The sequence below is a fragment of the Haliotis rufescens genome, unplaced genomic scaffold (assembly GCF_023055435.1).
Source record: "Haliotis rufescens isolate VD_foot unplaced genomic scaffold, xgHalRufe1.0.p SCAF_46, whole genome shotgun sequence".
NCBI classification, from domain to species: Eukaryota; Metazoa; Mollusca; class Gastropoda; order Lepetellida; family Haliotidae; genus Haliotis; species Haliotis rufescens.
Window position 1 is genome coordinate 1,731,188 of NW_025964179.1, and position 21,291 is coordinate 1,752,478.

General features: G+C 42.4%; 1 protein-coding gene across 5 annotated transcripts in view; it reads right to left on the reverse strand.

Annotated features, from left to right (window-relative positions):
- Nucleotides 1–21,291, reverse strand: part of LOC124141589 (A-kinase anchor protein 9-like) — a 193,607-nt gene that overhangs the window by 144,497 nt on the left and 27,819 nt on the right. For all 5 annotated transcript variants that reach the window (XM_048383254.1, XM_048383253.1, XM_048383255.1 and 2 more), the window contains 2 exons: nt 8,501–15,697; nt 5,437–7,860 (listed from right to left, as the gene is read on the reverse strand). In XM_048383254.1, the coding sequence (XP_048239211.1) occupies nt 5,437–7,860; nt 8,501–15,697 (9,621 nt within the window). The remainder of the gene's footprint in view (nt 1–5,436; nt 7,861–8,500; nt 15,698–21,291) is intronic.

Below are 21,291 nucleotides of genomic sequence, written 5' to 3' on the forward strand. Positions count from 1 at the left end.
GCAAGACTTCAGAACAACATTCTGTTTGGCGACAACAGCGATATAAATATTGCACCAGCTTTGGATTTAGATTATTGCACTCACAACTTGACATAAAGCCCTAATCTCATCAGAACGGGGAATTTCACCCAGTGGTCCATACTGGTATGATAAACTCATACCGTATTCGACATAATAAGCACCCCGCTCTAATAAGCGCCCATGGCGATATTTGCTAATATACTGGTTATTGAACAATCCCAATTAGCACCCCTTTCGATTGATCAATGTGCACAAGATTTATTTATTCGTGCATAATATGCACTCCTGTGTTATATGCACCCTTAAGTATGGGCAATTAAATTCTGGAAAATATATCTGTCGTGTATAATACGCACAGACTTTTCTTTTGTATCATCTCAGGCTGTCAGCATAAACCACAAAATTTACTATCTTTCAACTCTGTTTTTTTTCTTACCAAAATTATATTCAAATAAGAGCCAATTCTAATTTTGAGAGCACCCTAGGCGCTTATTACGTCGAATACGGTATATGAAAAACAGAAAATAGATCTATTGATTTGCATAACATCCAGCCCACTATATTCATTGTTCAAAATTGTCTTCATACCTATTACAACAAAACCAGTCAAAGTCATATGTATTCAAAACAAAACAGAGGTAATAACTGAGAACCCATTCATCAATGATGCAAACGTCCATGTTATTTCAGTGACACAAGCAGCACATCACGAAATGATCGTGGTCAAGAACTGACCTCCAACCTGAACAGCACCCACACCAGCGCCAACTGGCGCCGTTAACACTGGTCATCACTGGCTGATACCACCCCAGTTGAAAAAAACAGTGTTCAGGAAAGTACAAAACAAAAATTGACAGACAGTATCAGGTTGTCTAATGACTAACCAGTGTCAGAAATTGGCGCTAGTCCTGTAGTCCTTGCCAAACTGCCCAATAGTAAATGCATCATAAGTACAAGTAGAAATTTGCCATGTTTAAGGGTTTGGCTATATGTTATCATTATAGTGAGTGAGTGAGTGAGTGAGTATGGTTTTACGCCCCTTCTAGCAATATTCAAACAACATCATGGCAGGGAACACCAGAAATGGGCTTCACACACTAATGATACAACTACCTTGTCACATAGTCAGGTGATGCTGCAAACTGATGCAAACATAGTCGATGCATAAAGTTATCAGATATTCAACCATAAACTTGGAAATTACCCGATTCTGATTGGTCAATTATCAAATCACAATAACCACTACTATACCAGGTCATCAAAAACACTTATTGAACACTGCAAGGGGACAATGATATAGAGGATAAGTGTATTTTCTAGTAAATATCGAGTTCCACTTAAACTCTCTTTGAACAAGTAAACAATAAAAAATTTCAAACCTAATAATCGTTTCACATATACTTTTACACATATTCAAATGAAATAAATGCAAATACTATTTCTATTCCATACCACTCATCTCCAGCTTGGCAAGAATTTCTTGTGATAAGTCAACAAGAGTTATCTCCCATTAAGCTGCACATCAAAAGTTCATCACTGATCTCTAATGTCCCTATGTCCCACCCTACGATGTGATACGTATCATGATACATGGATTCATTTGCATGAAACTCTCCCTGGCCCACCCTACGATGTGATACGTATCATGATACATGGATTCATTTGCATGAAACTCTCCCTGGCCCACCCTGCCCAGCTGACAAGAGGTTGTTGCCATCATCCAGTCAGTGCTGCCTGACCATTTATCTTGGGATTGTTCGGACAGTGCAGGCAGCAAGACTAAGCACTCTGTGATTGGCATTCAGGTCAGGCCAGTCTTAGTGTTATCAGTAGGGCTGATACGATCCATTATGAATTGAATTAGTTATTTGTGGCCACTAGAATCAATCATGTGTATTTACATACCCTGTACCTAAAACATCCATAAGAACATATTATATGCATAGATTTCTTCAAAGACAACACTCTTATAATATTTAAGTTGACAGTACTGTGGTCACTGGTCATTGTCGCATTTGAGCAGATTCTAGTACCTTGATAAGTCCAGTATATAAATGTATAAAATGTTAATAAAAAACAAGCCATGTAAAATAATTTATGTTGTTATTTTTCCACTGAATATAACAAATAATTAATCAACTGCTGACTTTTTATGGTATTCATGAATTAATATTTGTATTCATTACCCTATATTCATGATATGAATCATATTCGCCTCATAGTGTATTCGTTGCAGCCCTAATTATCAGGCCAGGTTATTCCACCACCTAGGAAAATATTACTGTTGAAATTATACAGAATTAAACAATGAATAATTAGGCTCATCACGGGTAGCCTGTCATCTGGTGTAAATCCAAGATTCATCAGTGTGAATTTATGAAGCATTGTTATAACTGACCATAATTGGGTTAAGGTGAGCTTCTATACCTGCCACTAACTGACGGTAATTACCTAGGACCGAGGTCAGGTGAGTTTCCATACTTGACACGAACTGACTGTAATTACCTTGGACTGGGTTAAGGTGAGCTTCAGTACCTGCCACTAACTGACTGTAATTACCTAGGACCAGGATAAGGTGAGCTTCCATACCTGCTACTAACTGACTTTAATTACCTAGGACTGGGTTAAGGCGAGTTTCAGTACCTGACACGAACTGACTGTAATTAGTAAGGACTGGGTTAATGTGAGCTTCAGGACCTGCCACTAACTGACGGTAATTACCTAGGACTGAGGTCAGTGAGCTTCAGTACCTGCTACTAACTGATGGTAATAACCTAGGACCCAGGTCAGGTGAGCTTTAGTACCTGCCACTAACTGATGGTAATAACCTAGGACCCAGGTCGGGTGAGCTTCATTACTTGACTGTAATTACCTAGGACCAAGGTCAGTGAGCTTCAGTACCTGCTACTACCTGACGGTAATAACCTAGGACCTAGATCAGGTGAGCTTCATTACTTGAGTGTAATTACCCAGGATCAAGGTCGGTGAACTTCAGTACCTGCTACTAACTGATGGTAATAACCTAGGACCCAGGTCAGGTGAGCTTCAGTACCTGCTACTAACTGACGGTAATAACCTAGGACCCAGGTCAGGTGAGCTTCATTACTTGACTGTAATTACCTAGGACCGAGGTCAGTGAGCTTCAGTACCTGCTACTATCTGACGGTAATTACCTAGTCTAGGTAGGCTTCAGTACCTGCCACAAATTGATGGTAATAAACTAGGACCCAGGTCAGGTGAGCTTCAGTACCTGCCACAAATTGATGGTAATAACCTAGGACCCAGGTCAGGTGAGCTTCAGTACCTGCCACTAACTGACGGTAATTACCCAGGTCCGATGACAGGTGAGCTTCAGTACTGTAATTATTGAGGTCCGAGTTATGGCAAATGTATGGTGCAAACACTCCTACAACAGCGTGCAGGTGGAAACACAGAATACACACAGATTATAGGGTTAGATGGATCCACACTATGTGCAATATAGAGACCAGATATAATGACAAAGAATTAAACAAAACATATCAGTATATGTATATTAAAATAACAAAAAGATGTGCGAGTCTCTCGCTATACGAAGTTTGAAGAATTTCTACTTGTTCTGCTCCTACAGTGACCATGGTAACTACTGATGATCGCGAGTTGTGTTTTTTCACAAACTGTGATCCTACATATCAATCTATAAGAAATAATTTCATAATTGTTTCCCTGAGAATAAACTGAAATTCTAGACTACAACATGACTTGAAAGCAGCTGTCATAAACTGTAACACATGATGAGGATAATCTGTTTTGACAGCATCAGTTTTTGAAACGTTACTGACTAGTTGTTTTTCAATGCACAAATACCACATAGATACTACTTTCTATACTACTACTTCCTAGTCACATGACTGGAAGTATTGTATTTGGAGCATCCGAGTATGCTGATTACTCCAGCAGAAACTACTCAATAGTAAGGAGGGAGGTTTAATAGAAAAAAATAAGTTTGGTATTATTGGTTAATAATCATATTTATAATCCTGCTCCCAATGATAATTAGGTAACCATGATACTGACATTAACATATTGAGGCTACATCTAGGTTATCAAAGGCTATGAGGGGTCCTAAACAATGATTGGTTAGACTAGACAACTGTTTAGGCAAGTATAACTAGGCTTTTCACTTGAAACTGAGTCATTTCCTTTTCAGAAATGTTTCCAGTAGAATACATTCTAGAGAATGGTCAGATGATGTCACTGTCAGACTTGTGCATCAGCAGTAGCGTCATTGTCATAATCTTAGTACCCATGGTAACTGTCACAACAATTATTCCATCAAGACAAGTGGTTTAGGCAAAATATCATATTAATAAAATATGTCCCATCTGCTGTGGGCTTGTTATCAACTATGTACAATTATAACTATTGTTAGAGCTATCAAGATAAAACATCTAATATTAAAACTATGCTCTATGCAACTATCACAGTGAGCTTATTGGATGAAATAAACAATATAAAAAACTCTGTATTCACTCTGTCTACAGCACTCAGCAACTACTGCAAAAACTGTGTTAAATATATCACAAAATAACACTATAACCAAGAAAAGTATTAGTTCTGCATTTTGGCGGTTACTGATTCATATGATGAAAAAATATTCAAAAATAAAAATTCCCAATACCAGAAAACATATAGTAGGAACTAACACTGTAAACAACAGCATTATGAACAATACATCCTATACATTCACATCTCTGTGAAAAAATTCATATCATCCAAAAATATTTTCTCCATAAATATGTGCATAGACAAGTTCCAGAGCTTCCAGCAAACGATAGCACCACCTGCAGTAGCTGTGAACTGAAACTGAGATCTGAGGACATCGCAGGGCACAGGATAGACACATCAGCCTCAGTGTGGAGTTTCAGTCTACATGTCATTAAGTATCAAAAATTCAAAAAATCCCACTTGAACCAGGAAAGCTTGCTGGAAGAACTGTGACCAGTTTCTCTAATTCATGTAAGAGGCATCAGCTATGTTTAAAATCACATTTTCAGTAATCAAGTACAATGAAATGAGGCTTAAAACAAAATGAAAAAGGTGGTTTTCTTACATGAAATGTATCAACAGATATAAATAATTATCATTCCTTTTATAGTTTTACTCTTGTTTTTATAATATTTACATTCTTTGTTAGATATTTGTTGGCTGTCAAGTAGAACATAACTAATAAGGCCTTATCTTTCCTGGTTCAGTCATATTTTATAGAAAGACGAGGTAAAGAAAAAAGCCTTAACCACAGCTCTACCCTTGCAGAACTAATTCAAGATGGGTGAACGAATCACGGATGGATGAACTCGACATTATTTTTGTTCTGACCCATGGCTTGAATGAACTCTGCACTCCCCACACAACAGGAGCAGAACACTAAGGCACCTTCTTGTTCTGTTGCTGCCAGAACGCTGCTGTCTGTCCGGCGTGTTGTTCCTGAATCACGGCCTCCTTGACTTCATACTCCAGCTTTAGCTTCTCTCTCAGAATCTCGATCGCCTCGTCGTAGGGAGTGTCCGATGCCACCGGACTGGAACTCACACCTGACTTGGTACCACTGGGCACGTGTCCTGTCGAGGCTCGTCGTGCACCATGTCCACTGTGGCCATCTGTGGATCCTCCGGTCATTGTCTCAAGCTTCATGATGGTCAGGTTCTTTTCTTTCACTTCCCTTAACAATCTGTGCTTCTCTTCTTCCAGGAATGCTTCCCTTTCTCTCAATCTACCTTCGATGTCGTAAAACTCCCCTTCCAGGACTCGCTTCTGCTTCAGCAGCTGCTGCTCATTCTCATCCTTCAGGAGCAAAAGCTGCTCAAGCCTTCTCTGCTCTCCCCGAATGAACTCTAGTTCCAGGTGCTTCTGGGTGGAGATGTTCTGAACATCTTCATGTTGGACCAACTTCTCCAGCAGCATCTCTTTCTCTCGTCTCAGGGTCTCTTCCATGACTGTTCGAGCATCCAGAACTGACAAGAGTCTTTCATGTTCCGAATGAAAGTCCTTGAGCTCCTCCAACAACTCATCCCTCTGCTTCTGTATGATCAGCAGCTGGGTGTCAGACCCATGAGAAAACTCTTCTGGCTCGATAGCCTGTAGATCGTACTTATCCCGGAAATGCAATAGGACACACTCCTTCTCCCTTACCTGCTCCATCAGATGTTTGTTGTCACTCATAACCATCTTATTATTCTCCTTCAGCAAAGCCACTTCTTGGCGTAGTTCTATCACATCAGTCTGTAGAGGCAGCTCCTTGATGAGCTGGTCATCGGGAACCCTCTTTTCCAGCCACAACTGTCGAGCTATCTTCTCCCTCTCAACCTGTTCTTGCAGCAAGGCATTCTCACGTGCATACATGGCCTTAGTTTCATGAAGATCACGCTTCAGTCTTGTGATCTCCTCTACAAGCTCAGTATGATGAATCTCCAGCGCCACCTTGGCATAATCTTCTGGTACAATAGTTCCTGCCGACTTCACAGTCCCTGTAATTTCTATCTGCTCCTGGTTTACAGACGTCCCTCCTTCTGTACTTTTCATCGAGACAACCGAGGTCGTGTTGAATGAGATCTCAATCGGGGGCTCCTTCTTCTTCCTCCCCCTGCTGGTCGGACTCAGCGAGCTCCGTGAATCTGAGAAGATCATGCTTTCCATGTGATCTATACTTGGCAAAAGGAAACTGTCACCTGGTGAGGATGCAGAAGATATTCCAGACTGTCCAAATCCTGACGTTCCTGCTTCACTGTCAGTGAAGCTGAGCTCAGTTCGTACATTCTTCTTTTCACTCTTCGGCGTGCTCATTCTTGCATCTGGGTTACAACTTTCACCTTCCTTCTTCGCTGACAAAGTCTTTTCCAGTATGTCTTCAGCTGAGTCATTTTCCCCTACAAAGGATCTCTGACTGGTCTCAATCTGTTCGTTCAATATTGTCACTAAAATGTCCCCACTTATTTCAGTCTGTGTTTGAACAGAAGCCATCCCAAAGGCACAAGTAGATTGATCAACAACTTCCTCCAATATTTCCTCATCAATAGGCGACTTGAACTCGGTCCTAAGCTGGGACAGTGAGCTCTGGAGTATTTCATTCTGTTGCACTAGCTTGTCCTCAACTTCCTGGCGAGAAAATGCTGTGTTGTTCAAGTTTATCTGAAGATGTTCGCATCTCTCCTCCAAATGATGTTTCTCCACGCTGAACTTCTCAAGCTGGTCACACAGCTTCTTCTCCAAAGCAATATTCTCTGCTTCCAGTTTCTGAATCCTATCCTTGAAGCTATCCTCAAAGTCACCCTCACTGACTTCTTGTGAAGTGTCCACACCTTCATGTCTTGGATAGCTAGATCCTGTGTTCTCACTTCCTTGCTCACTACTATCAATACGGCTTCTCCTTCCAAGACTTGAGCTTGGGTTCCTCTCTGGACTATGTTCCACAATGAAAACACTCTCAGTGTCACCTTGAACCCGCTGGTACAATTCAAAAAGTCTCTGATACCTTTGTTTTATCTCGAGGCACTCATGCCTGGCACAGTATCCATCTCCATCCAGTTCTCTGTCAAACACTCCATCCTCTACGGACATTGCCATTTCCCACTCAAGGGGCAATTCACTACCCGATCTCTGAGACAAACTCTCCAGCTCTTCAAGGAATCTGTCTGATTGGTGTCGATCAGAGCCGTCTCTCTGGGATTCATCAGTCGATTGATCAGCTTTAGGTGAGGAAGTTTTAATTTCTGGCTTTGTCTGCCACGATTCCTGCTCCTCACGACTCTGCTGGTTCTGTGAGATCTCTTGCAGCAGAGCATCTCTTGCCTCAGCAAGTTCCTGCAATAAAGTCAAAGAGTTGTGTATACACATCATACACCACACTCAGAAAATTATACATAACAGTTAGTGAGCTGGGTTGTATGCATCTTTCTGCAATATTCCAATAACATATCGGTAGGGGACAATAACATATGGGCTTCCGACATTATAGCCATGAATTAAACATGAACCATTCCCATTCTTTAAGCTCATTTAAGAGAAAGTTATCATGTCAATCAATGAAATATTTCTAAAAAAATTCCTTGTTTGGAAAACAAAGGAAATTACAGGGCTAAAATGATGTAATGATTCTTACAAACACCATCATTTTAATTTAGTTCATGCATACACAAGCTCTTGATCAAATCTTTGCTAAAGTGACAACTTTAGCCTGCGACGCTTCATCTTCAAAATGAGTGAGTTGAGTTTTATACTGCTTTCAGCATTATTTAAGCTACATAACAGCAGGGGACAAGATTTGATTCAAACATTGTAACTATGTGGGGAATCAATTCCAGGTAATCAGAGTGACCAGCACATTACACACTGCCCTCCATCCATCCAGAAGTGTCCATACTGATTACAGTTAAGTTTCAGAGAACTTTCTTTTCTGACATTCAAAAGGAAAATGCAAAGACACAGTAGATCAAGCCATTACCTGGTTCTCCTTGTGGAGTTGCTTGAGAAGCTCAGACTCAGACTGCTCTACAACTGCTGCCTCAAGTCTGGAGGACATCTCATGTTTCACCTTCTCCACTTCAGACTTGTGTTTGGCCTCCAGTTTCTTCCTCGCTTTCCTCAATTCCATGATGAATTCCTGATGTTTCTTCTGTGTCCTAATTGATAAGTCCTGCTGCATCTTCTGATCAACAGACTTTTGGTACTCCTCCATGGCAGTCTGATGCTTGTGTTGCAGCTCCACCTCAAGACTCTTCATTTTCCTGATATACTCTTCCTCTAGAAGATCTTTCTCATGGTCATGCTGCCTCTTCATCAGATGGAGATCTTCAGACATTGATGAATCACTAGCAGGAGATGTTAATGTTGGTCCTTGTGTGTCAAGCTCCATGGTACTGGGCGACAGTAAATCGGAGGCCTCAGTTTGTGTTCCAGTTGTATTGGCAGACGACTTTGCTTCAGTTGTAAGGGTAGACAATTGAGGAAAGGTGCTGAGAGTCAGGTGGGTTTGAGATTGTATGTGATCTGGTTTAAATTCACCAGCAGCTTCAGGTTGGAATGTGTCAGTTTTGGAATCATCCACCTCTGGCTGGAAGCCATCTCCACTGGTGAGGTTATCATTGGGCTGGGCAGAATGTGACTCAGTTTGAACATTGGCTTGCTGTTCTTTGGGCATATTTAATGTTAAGTTGTGACTCAATGGATGAACAGCCTCAGGTACAAAACCTTCACCATGACCTTCAAGTTCAGGCTGGAATCCTTGCACTATTGGAACAACTGTTTCCTTAGGAATGTAGCCTCCATCGGAAGGAAATCTTGGTTGATTTTGTAACATATCTGGAGTTAAAGGCTCAGGTTCAAAGGCATCTGTAAATGGTGGTTCTTCTAAAGCCTCAAAACCTTCCTGTCTTGGTTCAGTTGATCCTTGGACAACATTCAGCTGCCTTGGGTCAGTCTCATGCTGCTTCAGTTTGCGTGTGAGATCATCAACCTTTCTTTCATAATTCTTCACAAGTGTCTCAAGCTCTGCTTGTCTCTTAGAACCGGCATCAGACCCTGCTCCCTCACTGTCCACCCCAGTTTGGTCCTGTTCCACAAACTTCCTCCTCTGGATGAGCTCAACCTCCCAGGCTTCTAGCCTCAGCTTCAGAGATTGGACCTCCTGATCAGATGATGCCTTCATCATTTGGGCTTCCTTCTTGCTCTTCTCAGCTGCAAGTTTGGCTGCTTTCAATTTTTGCTTTTCTTTTTTCATGTCCTGTTTTGAAGAAGCAATTTCCAAAGTAAGTTTGTCTATTTCAGTTCTCATTCTATCCATATTCTCCTTAACTGCTTCTGAACCTTCCCCTGAGGCCATACTTTCAATCTGCATTCTATAATTTTCAGTCTCTCTTTTGTGATTGGTGTTCAAATTCTCAAGTTTCTGAATTACCTCTTTCACATGCTCTCTCTCAACTTCAAGCTCTGTCTGAATATCCTCCTTTTCCTTTGTCAATCTATCAATCTCCAGTTTGTATGCCTCAGTGTTTGTTCTCTGGCTCTGAATTTCTTCCTTTTCTGAGAAAGCAGTTTCTACTTTCAGACTCTCTTGCACTATCTGAACCGAAGACTGTTCCAACTTTCCCTCCAAACCTGCCATCTTCCTCTGATAATCAAGCTTCAGCTGATCTACTTCATCTTTGTGACTAATCTGAGTCTGTTCAAAAACATCTTTCAATGCTGCATACTCTGTTTCTAATACAGTATAACGCTTCTGAATATCACTGATTTGAGAAGACATGGATCCCTGAAGACTCTTCCTCTCTTGCTGGGCACTTTCACTCACCAATTCAAGTCTTTCTTGAACTTCCAGTCTGCTCTTCTCAAGCTCCACACACCTTTCTTCCAGTTCTTGAATCTGTATCTGATAAGAAACTTTTGCATCATCAAAGTCTACGGAAATATCTGCCATATTACGCTTTGACTTGTTGGCTGTGAGTTCACTCTGACTACATCTGTCCTCCAAATCAATAAGTTGTCTTTCATACATCTTCTCCATTTCCTCTTTCTCAGATTTGAAATCTTTATCCATTTCATCCATCTGTCTCTTTAACTTTCCATTATCCATTTCGAATATTCTACATCTGTCTTCCCATTCTGACAGCTGCATGTCAAAGTTCTTTTCCATGTCTTCTTTCTCCTGTTCATGAGCCTTAGCTGCATCAGACAACTGATCCTTGAGTCTGAACATTGTAGACTCCAGTGCTTTGCAGTTCTCTTCCAGCTCGGTAATCTGAGACTCAAAAATACTCTTGATCTCCTCCTTCTCTTGTTGGAAGTTTTCACTGCATTTAGCCAGCTGGTCCTGTAGTTTTGTTTTCTCAAACTCCAATCGGCTGATGCTTTCCTCCATCTCAGAAACTTTGTTCTCATAGGTTTCCAGGTCACTGCTCTTAGTGTCTGTAGATTCAGAGATTATCTTCTTTGCCCGAGCAAGCTCAGCCTCAACCACAAGCTGTTTTTCTTCCAGCTGAGATATATGGGCATCATACATCATTTTCGTCTCATTGATATCTCGGTCTTTTTCTTTGGCAGTCTCCATCATCTCTCCTTGAAGTTTTCTTGTCCTCGTATCCTGCTCAGATAATTTCTGCTGCATGTCCACCATGCAGGAGTCAAAGTTGGCTTTCAGTATTTCTTTCTCTTCCTGCAGAGTTTCCACCCTCTGCTGACAGGACTTCATCTCCGCCAGTGCCGATGACCCCTGCACCTCAGCCTTCTCCAGGTGTCCCTTCAGGTCCTCCACGGCTGACTTCAAAGCTTCTTCTGAACCAGACAGTGATGATATCCGGTGGTTCAGTTCAGTGTTGCTAGCTTCAAGACAAGTAACCTTTTCTGTCAAGCCTTCCTGGATTGCTGTCTGTTCTTCAAGATAAACCTTCATCCTGTTCAAATATTCTTCCAATAAACCCAAACCAGTTCCAATATTTGACACATCAACATGTTGAATATTTTCGTTGTTCAAGTTTGTCAGTGTAATCAAAAACTCAATTCTTTGAACATAATTAACAAAGTCTTTTTTTAGTTTCTTTTCACTTGCATTTACTCTGTCAAACTCAGATGATATGCTATCATACTGAGACTGTACTTCTACCCTAGCGGCCTGTTCAATGTACAGTGCCTCTTCTAAAGATTGATTCTTGGTCTGAACATCCTCCAGTTCTTCTTTGCTTAATTTCTTGTCATCCTGCAGGCTCTTAATTTCTGCCATAGAATGCTCGATAAGATTTTGCAATTCCATTTTCGTTTCCTCTTCGCATTGGGAATTTCTTTGCAAATGCTCGACCTCTGTTTTATTTGCTCTATTTTGATTCTTGAGGTCATCCACATGTTTTTCATATTGTTCCAACTGAACCTCGTACTCACACCTCAACTTCTGCATCTCACACTTGGTCTCTTCCACTTCCTTATTTGCCTTGTCTAAAGCAGTCTGCAACTGGGTAGTTTCACTTGAAGCAACATCAAGTTGTGACTTAAATTCAGATCTGACATGTCGCTCCTCAGTGAGACGATTGTCATGTTCCAACTTCACTTGTTGAAGCTCAGTTTGAAGACTTCCTGCTTCCATCCTAAACTTCTCAATGTCCGTCACAAGTGCAGTTCTTGTTGTTTCAGCCTCAGCAACAACCTTCTCGAGTTCCTTCATCACTCTCTCCTTATCTAATCCAAGTTTAGAAATCTCTGCAGCTTGGTCTGCACACTTCATCTGCAGCTCCACTTGGCTCTGTTCAGCTCCAAAAGTCAGCTCCTGCAGCTTAGCAACAGTTTGATCGAGTTCACTCTGTCTGGTCAACAGTAGAGATTTTGTGTCATTCAGTTCAGTGGATACCTTCTCTGAGATGTCTTGGGAACTTGCAAACTTCAGAGCTGATTCTTCAAGCTCAATTTGAAGCTTCTGAAGCTCTTCCTGTAATTGTGTTATCTGTAGTTGATCCTCTCTCACTTTGGACTCAGCTATCTCCTTCACAGAACACAACTCCACATCCCTTTGTTCCACTTCACCTCTAAGGTTGGATATCTGCAATTCCCTGCTATCCAAGTCAGTTTTCATTAATTCCTGTTCCTTCTTCAGTTCAACAACCTGCTTCTCTAACTCGTGTAAATGTTCAGTCTCAGTCTGGAGTGTTTTGATCGTTTCTTCATATGATTTACATTTGTCCTGAAGTTCTTGCAGACTCTGTTCTGTCAGTTCCTCAGTTTGTTGTAGTCTGAGATTCACTTTCCCAATCTCAGACAAGGTGCTGTGGAGTCGTTGTGTGGTGGAGGCTACTTCTTCACAAAGAATATCTCTCTGAGATTCAGATTCTTTTAGATTCATTTCCAGTGTCTCAATAATTTGCTTCTTTTCTTTCTCAAACCCTTCTGACTGTGAATCATATTGTTCTCTTAACGACGTCACTTCTTGTTTATTCTTTGCCATAACTTCATCTACATTTTCCATTTCCTTTTTCAAGCTGGAAACTTCACATTGAAGACTGATGGATTTTTCCTGTTCTTGCTGCAGCTCTGCTCTAGCTTTGTCCAGTTTTTGTTTGAGTGACTTTACCTCATCGTCATATCTATCTTTGTCAGACTCCAAACTCTTAGACTCTTCTTGACCTTTCTCTAACATGTCTCTAATATGACCAAATTCAACATTTGTTGTTGTAAGCTCTTGCTGCAATGATTCTGTTTTTGCTAACAACTCTTTTTGCTCATGTTCAAAAGCCACAATCCTTTCCTGACTCTGGGATAGTTCTTCATTGGCCTGAGATAGTTCTTCCCTGACCTTAGATAGGTCTTCATTGGCCTGAGATAGGTCTTCATTGGCCTGAGATAGGTCTTCATTGGCCTGAGATAGTTCTTCCCTGGCCTGAGATAGGTCTTCATTGGCCTGAGATAGTTCTTCCCTGGCCTGAGATAGTTCTTCCTTGGCCTGAGATAGTTCTTCCCTGGCCTGAGATAGGTCTTCCCTGGCCTGAGATAGGACTTCCCTGGCCTGAGATAGGTCTTCCCTGGCCTGAGATAGGTCTTCCCTGGCCTGAGATAGGTCTTTATTGGCCTGAGATAACTCTGTCTGCAGTGCAGCAGCCTCAGCTGCATATCTATCACATTGATTCTGTAAGGCTTCGGCACCCCTTTCAGCACCAAGACACACTTCTTCCAATCCAGCTTTTGCTTCCTCCAGCTCCTTCTGAAGTCTCTGGATCTCTGCATCATGCTCCCTTGACTCTGCAGACTCAGGCACAATCTTAGTCTGCTGCATTTCACTTAACTGGTGCTCATACTCCAAACATTTGCCTTCAAGTTCTGCCTTGATCTGTTTCAATTCCAATTCAAGGGCCGTAAGCTTCTCTTCAGATTCATCCAGTTTGTGTTGGATTAGCTTCACTTCTTCTCCAGTCTCACTCAATTTGGCCACAAGAGCAGCATTTTCCTCGAGATGATCTGATAGCTGTTGTGATACATGTTCATACTTGTGCTTGCTGTCCTTCAGTTTATCACAGGTTATTTGTAGCTCTGATGAAAGACTTTGTAACACTGAATATGATTCTTGTTGTTGATTCACAAGGATACCATTCTGACTTTCTACTTCACCCATCTTAGCCTCTAATGCTGCTGACTGAGTTTTGAAATTGTTCACTTCAGTCTTTAATACTGAATTATCATTCAGCAAATGTGTTACTTTTTCCTCATGCCCCTTACACACTTCCTTCAACAAGGCAATCTCTTTGTTCAGAGTCACAATCTGTGAATCAGTCTTGGGAGGTCTTGTCACACTACCTCCTCCATCAATGGAAGAGAAGGCTGAACCCAAAGACTGTATATTTTCAGTTCTCACAACTCCATCATCTAAAACCCTTTGGGAAACTTCAGTTTCAAATTCTTTTCTCACTTCACTTTCACTTAGAGTCACCGACTCCATAACAAAACCTTTGAGTTCCACATTTGTCTGATCATTTGCAGAGATTCTTCGTACTTCCAGTTCAGACTCCACAGCAAACACATCAGACCCATCTAATTCATCATCCCCATCTTCAGCCACAGTATCTCCAGAAACACTTTCAGGATCCTTCCCAGCTTTCATCAACTCAGTTTTAAACCTCTCTGCTAAAGTCTTAAACGATTTGCTCTCACTCACAGATGCATTGAGATCTGCTTGCAACAGCAATATCTGTGAATTCAGAGATTCAATATTGGACACATATGAGCTGTTTTCATTTTGCAGCTTCTTAATGTCTGTCTCTAACTGCAGAATGAATGCATTCTTCTCCTGGAGTTCCATCTCCTGATCCTGTTCCTTGTTCTCCAGGAGATCCCGGAGCACATCCAGATCCTGGCTGCTTTGGTCCCCATCCTGTAGCAGGACCTCCACCTGGGACTTGAGAGCCAGAGTCTCACCCTGCTGGTCATTAATCCGGTTCCTCAGTTCATCATTCTCAGACTGCTTCAACAAACATTCCTCCTGCAACTCCTCCAATTGCTTACACAGCTCTTCAAGCTCAACATTTCTTGTTTTCACTTGATCCAACTCAGAAACAATCTTGTCCTTTTCTTGGTTCAGGTTCTGCACCTGTAACGTCAACTCAGCAATCTTCTGCTGCTCACCAGATTCTAGGGAGGACATAACAGCTTCCCTCTCACTGACTGCTGTTGCTAGCTGTGTCTCAAGCATGGTGACGGTCTCCTGTAGAGTTGCTTCTTTGCTTGCGTACTGCTGCACAAACACCTCCAGCTCTTTCTCCCTGACCTCATGCTGTTGAACACACAGAACCAACTCCTGCTCCCTGACCTCATGTTGTTGAACACACACAACCAACTCCTGCTCCCTGACCTCATGTTGTTGTACACACACAACCAACTCCTTCTCTCTCAATTCATACCTTTCAACAAGCTCCTGTGTCCTTATTTCATACTGACTAACTGAAGCTTCCAATTCTTTGGTCTTTGATTCAAATCCGTGGACAGATGATTCCCGTTCCTTCTCCCTCTGCTCAAGTCTCTGTGGATCTTCCATCTTGGCCTGCCTGAGCTGAGCAAGCACCTGTTCCTTCTCCTGGAGTAGGCTCTGCAGTGCCAGGATCTCAGCCTTGGCTTCCTGCAAGGCTTGTGCAGAGACATTGTGTTGGTTCAGCTGAGCCCGTAGCGTTTCACCAGCCTGGAAAGAAGAGAAAAATATATTTAAGGTTAGAGAGAATGGTTAAGAGCATAATTCACATGAAAAAGAAAAAGGAACATTTACAGACTAATGGAATTTCACACAAAATTCCCTTCATTCTGAAATTCTTTGCACTTGTTTCAGAAGATTCTAGTTTAGAAGTAAGTAGAAGCTGTTGTTTTCAAGTTTGACAGTCAATATTAAATTTTGACACTGTATGAAAAATTACTCATGTGCATAACAATTCAACAAAATCATGACATTTAATTCCATAGACTTCAAACCATGTTTCTTGCAAAACATTTCAGGCTTATACATATCAAATTGACAATTTTTTACTGTTGTGGTTTCTACATGAAGCAATCCTTCAACTGCAGCCTGCAGCCATCATCTGAGAGTATCACATCCATTCGATTTCGAAATCGTCCTGAGACAACATTTGCACTATTTCTGGCAGAACAATGTTTAAACGTCCTTGTCTTCCTAACGTTCCAGTCAGTAACCTACCTCACCATTAGTGGTCTGTAACTGTGCGACCATGCCAGATACAGACCAAAACATACCACTCAACATTCGATAGGGATATTGAGATATCATATTTCATGCATCACGACAACTTATTGAAGTGTGTACACGCATAGTTACGTTTAATCACCTGGACATGAAGCTGCACATGCTTCAGTTCCATGGCAATATTGAGATACTATTCACATGACAACATATCCAAGCAATCAGTCACATTCAGACCCAGTGAGTGAGTGAGTGAGTGAGCTTTTAGCAATATTCTAGCAATATCAGGGTGGGAGACACCAGAAATGGGCTTCACACATTGGACCCATGTCGGGAATCAAAACTGGGTCTCTGCGTGACGAGCAAACGCTTTAACCACTGGACTAATGACCGCCCCACATTCAGACCCAACTTGGACATGCTGGATACTCTCAATCCCTCTCAAAAGTTGAGTAGCATAATTTGAATTAACCAATGTCTGATAGTGTCTGTAAACACAGTGGGAGAGTGAGTGAGTTGTTTTATGCAACATTACAGTGACTACTTTTACAGCCCTTTCAATGTGGCCTGTAAAAAATAAAACATTTCAGTTCTTGGTCCTGCAGGAGGACTGACCTACTGGGGACCTATTATGACCTGAAATCACCAAAGAGAAATATTGAAAACCATTCGGCCTTGTAAACTATCAAAACCTGGACCATAAAAGCAGTTAGTGCAGAAAAGGATTCCCATTTTCATCTTATCGTACAAGCTTCAGGGTTCATATTCTGCATGCTAAACCCCACTGGGTGAACTATTGGATACCTATTCTGGTTGTGAATTCCCACAGGGTGAACTATTGGGTATCTATTCTGGTTGTTAATTCCCACTGGGTGAACTTTTGGGTACCTATTCTGGTTGTGAATTCCCACAGGGTGAACTATTGGATACCTATTCTGGTTGTGAATTCCCACTGGGTGAACTATCAGATACATATTCTGGTTGTGAATCCCCACAGGGTGAACTATTGGGTATCTATTCTGTTGTGAATCCCCACAGGGTGAGTTATTGGGTATCTATTCTGTTGTGAATCCCCACAGGGTGAACTATTGGGTACCTATTCTGTTGTGAATGCCCACTGGGTGAGCTATTGGGTATCAATTCTGTTGTGAATCCCCACAGGGTGAACTATAGGGTGCCTATTCTGTTGTGAATTCCCACAGGGTGAGTTATTGGGTACCTATTCTGTTGTGAATCCCCACTGGTTGAGCTATTGGGTGCCTATTCTGTTGTGAATCCCTACTGGTTGAGCTATTGGGTGCCTATTCTGTTGTGAATCCCCACTGGGTGAACTATTGGGTATCTATTCTGTTGTGAATCCCCACAGGGTGAACTATTGGGTACCTATTCTGTTGTGTCCCCACTGGGTGAGTTATTGGGTATCTATTCTTATGTGAATCCCCAAAGGGTGAACTATTGGGTGCCTGTTCTGTTGTGAATCCCCACAGGGTGAACTATTGGGTGCCTATTCTGTTGTGAATCCCCACTGGGTGAGCTATTGGGTACTTTTTCTGTTGTGAATCCCCACTGGGTGAGTTATTGGGTATCTATTCTGTTGTGAATCCCCACTGGGTGAACTATTGGGTGCCTTTTCTGTTGTGAATCCCCAGTGGGTGAGTTATTGGGTACCTGTTCTGTTGTGAATCCCCACTGTGTGAACCTCTGGGGACCAATTCTGTTGTGAATCCCCACTGGGTGAGCTATTGGGTACCTGTTCTGTTGTGAATCCCCACTGTGTGAACCTCCGGGGACCTATTCTGTTGTGAATCCCCACTGGTTGAGCTATTGGGTGCCTATTCTGTTGTGAATCCCCACTGGGTGAGCTATTGAGTGCCTATTCTGTTGTGAATCCCCACTGGGTGAGTTATTGGGTATCTATTCTGTTGTGAATCCCCACTGTGTGAACCTCCAGGGACCTATTCTGTTGTGAATCCCCACAGGGTGAACTATTGGGTACCTATTCTGTTGTGAATCCCCACAGGGTGAACTATTGGGTACCTATTCTGTTGTGAATCCCCACTGGGTGAGTTATTGGGTATCAATTCTGTTGTGAATCCCCACAGGGTGAACTATTGGGTGCCTATTCTGTTGTGAATTCCCACTGGGTGAGTTATTGGGTATCTATTCTGTTGTGAATCCCCACTGAGTGAGCTATTGGGTACCTTTTCTGTTGTGAATCCCCACTGGGTGAGTTATTGGGTATCTATTCTGTTGTGAATCCCCACAGGGTGAACTATTGGGTGCCTATTCTGTTGTGAATTCCCACTGGGTGAGTTATTGGGTATCTATTCTGTTGTGAATTCCCACTGTGTGAACCTCCGGGGACCTATTCTGTTGTGAATCCCCACTGGGTGAGTTATTGGGTATCAATTCTGTTGTGAATCCCCACAGGGTGAACTATTGGGTACCTATTCTGTTGTGAATTCCCACTGGGTGAGTTATTGGGTATCTATTCTGTTGTGAATCCCCACTGAGTGAGCTATTGGGTACCTTTTCTGTTGTGAATCCCCACTGGGTGAGTTATTGGGTATCTATTCTGTTGTGAATCCCCACAGGGTGAACTATTGGGTGCCTATTCTGTTGTGAATCCCCACAGGGTGAACTATTGGATACCTATTCTGGTTGTGAATTCCCACAGGGTGAACTATTGGGTATCTATTCTGGTTGTTAATTCCCACTGGGTGAACTTTTGGGTACCTATTCTGGTTGTGAATTCCCACAGGGTGAACTATTGGATACCTATTCTGGTTGTGAATTCCCACTGGGTGAACTATCAGATACATATTCTGGTTGTGAATCCCCACAGGGTGAACTATTGGGTATCTATTCTGTTGTGAATCCCCACAGGGTGAGTTATTGGGTATCTATTCTGTTGTGAATCCCCACAGGGTGAACTATTGGGTACCTATTCTGTTGTGAATGCCCACTGGGTGAGCTATTGGGTATCAATTCTGTTGTGAATCCCCACAGGGTGAACTATAGGGTGCCTATTCTGTTGTGAATTCCCACAGGGTGAGTTATTGGGTACCTATTCTGTTGTGAATCCCCACTGGTTGAGCTATTGGGTGCCTATTCTGTTGTGAATCCCTACTGGTTGAGCTATTGGGTGCCTATTCTGTTGTGAATCCCCACTGGGTGAACTATTGGGTATCTATTCTGTTGTGAATCCCCACAGGGTGAACTATTGGGTACCTATTCTGTTGTGTCCCCACTGGGTGAGTTATTGGGTATCTATTCTTATGTGAATCCCCAAAGGGTGAACTATTGGGTGCCTGTTCTGTTGTGAATCCCCACAGGGTGAACTATTGGGTGCCTATTCTGTTGTGAATCCCCACTGGGTGAGCTATTGGGTACTTTTTCTGTTGTGAATCCCCACTGGGTGAGTTATTGGGTATCTATTCTGTTGTGAATCCCCACTGGGTGAACTATTGGGTGCCTTTTCTGTTGTGAATCCCCAGTGGGTGAGTTATTGGGTACCTGTTCTGTTGTGAATCCCCACTGTGTGAACCTCTGGGGACCAATTCTGTTGTGAATCCCCACTGGGTGAGCTATTGGGTACCTGTTCTGTTGTGAATCCCCACTGTGTGAACCTCCGGGGACCTATTCTGTTGTGAATCCCCACTGGTTGAGCTATTGGGTGCCTATTCTGTTGTGAATCCCCACTGGGTGAGCTATTGAGTGCCTATTCTGTTGTGAATCCCCACTGGGTGAGTTATTGGGTATCTATTCTGTTGTGAATCCCCACTGTGTGAACCTCCAGGGACCTATTCTGTTGTGAATCCCCACAGGGTGAACTATTGGGTACCTATTCTGTTGTGAATCCCCACAGGGTGAACTATTGGGTACCTATTCTGTTGTGAATCCCCACTGGGTGAGTTATTGGGTATCAATTCTGTTGTGAATCCCCACAGGGTGAACTATTGGGTGCCTATTCTGTTGTGAATTCCCACTGGGTGAGTTATTGGGTATCTATTCTGTTGTGAATCCCCACTGAGTGAACTATTGGGTACCTTTTCTGTTGTGAATCCCCACTGGGTGAGTTATTGGGTATCTATTCTGTTGTGAATCCCCACAGGGTGAACTATTGGGTGCCTTTTCTGTTGTGAATTCCCACTGGGTGAGTTATTGGGTATCTATTCTGTTGTGAATTCCCACTGTGTGAACCTCCGGGGACCTATTCTGTTGTGAATCCCCACTGGGTGAGTTATTGGGTATCAATTCTGTTGTGAATCCCCACAGGGTGAACTATTGGGTACCTATTCTGTTGTGAATTCCCACTGGGTGAGTTATTGGGTATCTATTCTGTTGTGAATCCCCACTGAGTGAGCTATTGGGTACCTTTTCTGTTGTGAATCCCCACTGGGTGAGTTATTGGGTATCTATTCTGTTGTGAATCCCCACAGGGTGAACTATTGGGTGCCTATTCTGTTGTGAATTCCCACTGGGTGAGTTATTGGGTATCTATTCTGTTGTGAATTCCCACTGTGTGAACCTCCGGGGACCTATTCTGTTGTGAATCCCCACTGGTTGAGCTATTGGGTACCTGTTCTTCTGTGAATCCCCACTGGTTGAGCTATTGGGTGCCTATTCTGTTGTGAATCCCCACTTGTTGAGCTATTGAGTGCCTATTCTGTTGTGAATCCCCACAGGGTGAGTTATTGGGCATCTATTCTGTTGTGAATCCCCACAGGTTGAACTATTGTGTGCCTTTTCTGTTGTGAATCCCCACTGGGTGAGTTATTGGGTATCTATTCTGTTGTGAATCCCCACTGGGTGAACCTCCGGGGACCTATTCTGTTGTGAATCCCCACTGGTTGAGCTATTGGGTACCTATTCTGTTGTGAATCCCCACTGGTTGAGTTATTGGGTATCAATTCTGTTGTGAATCCCCACTGTGTGAACCTCCAGGGACCTATTCTGTTGTGAATCCCGACTGGTTGAGCTATTGGGTACCTATTCTGTTGTGAATCCCCACTGGGTGAGTTATTGGGTGTCTATTCTGTTGTGAATCCCAAATGGGTGAACCTCCAGGGACCTATTCTGTT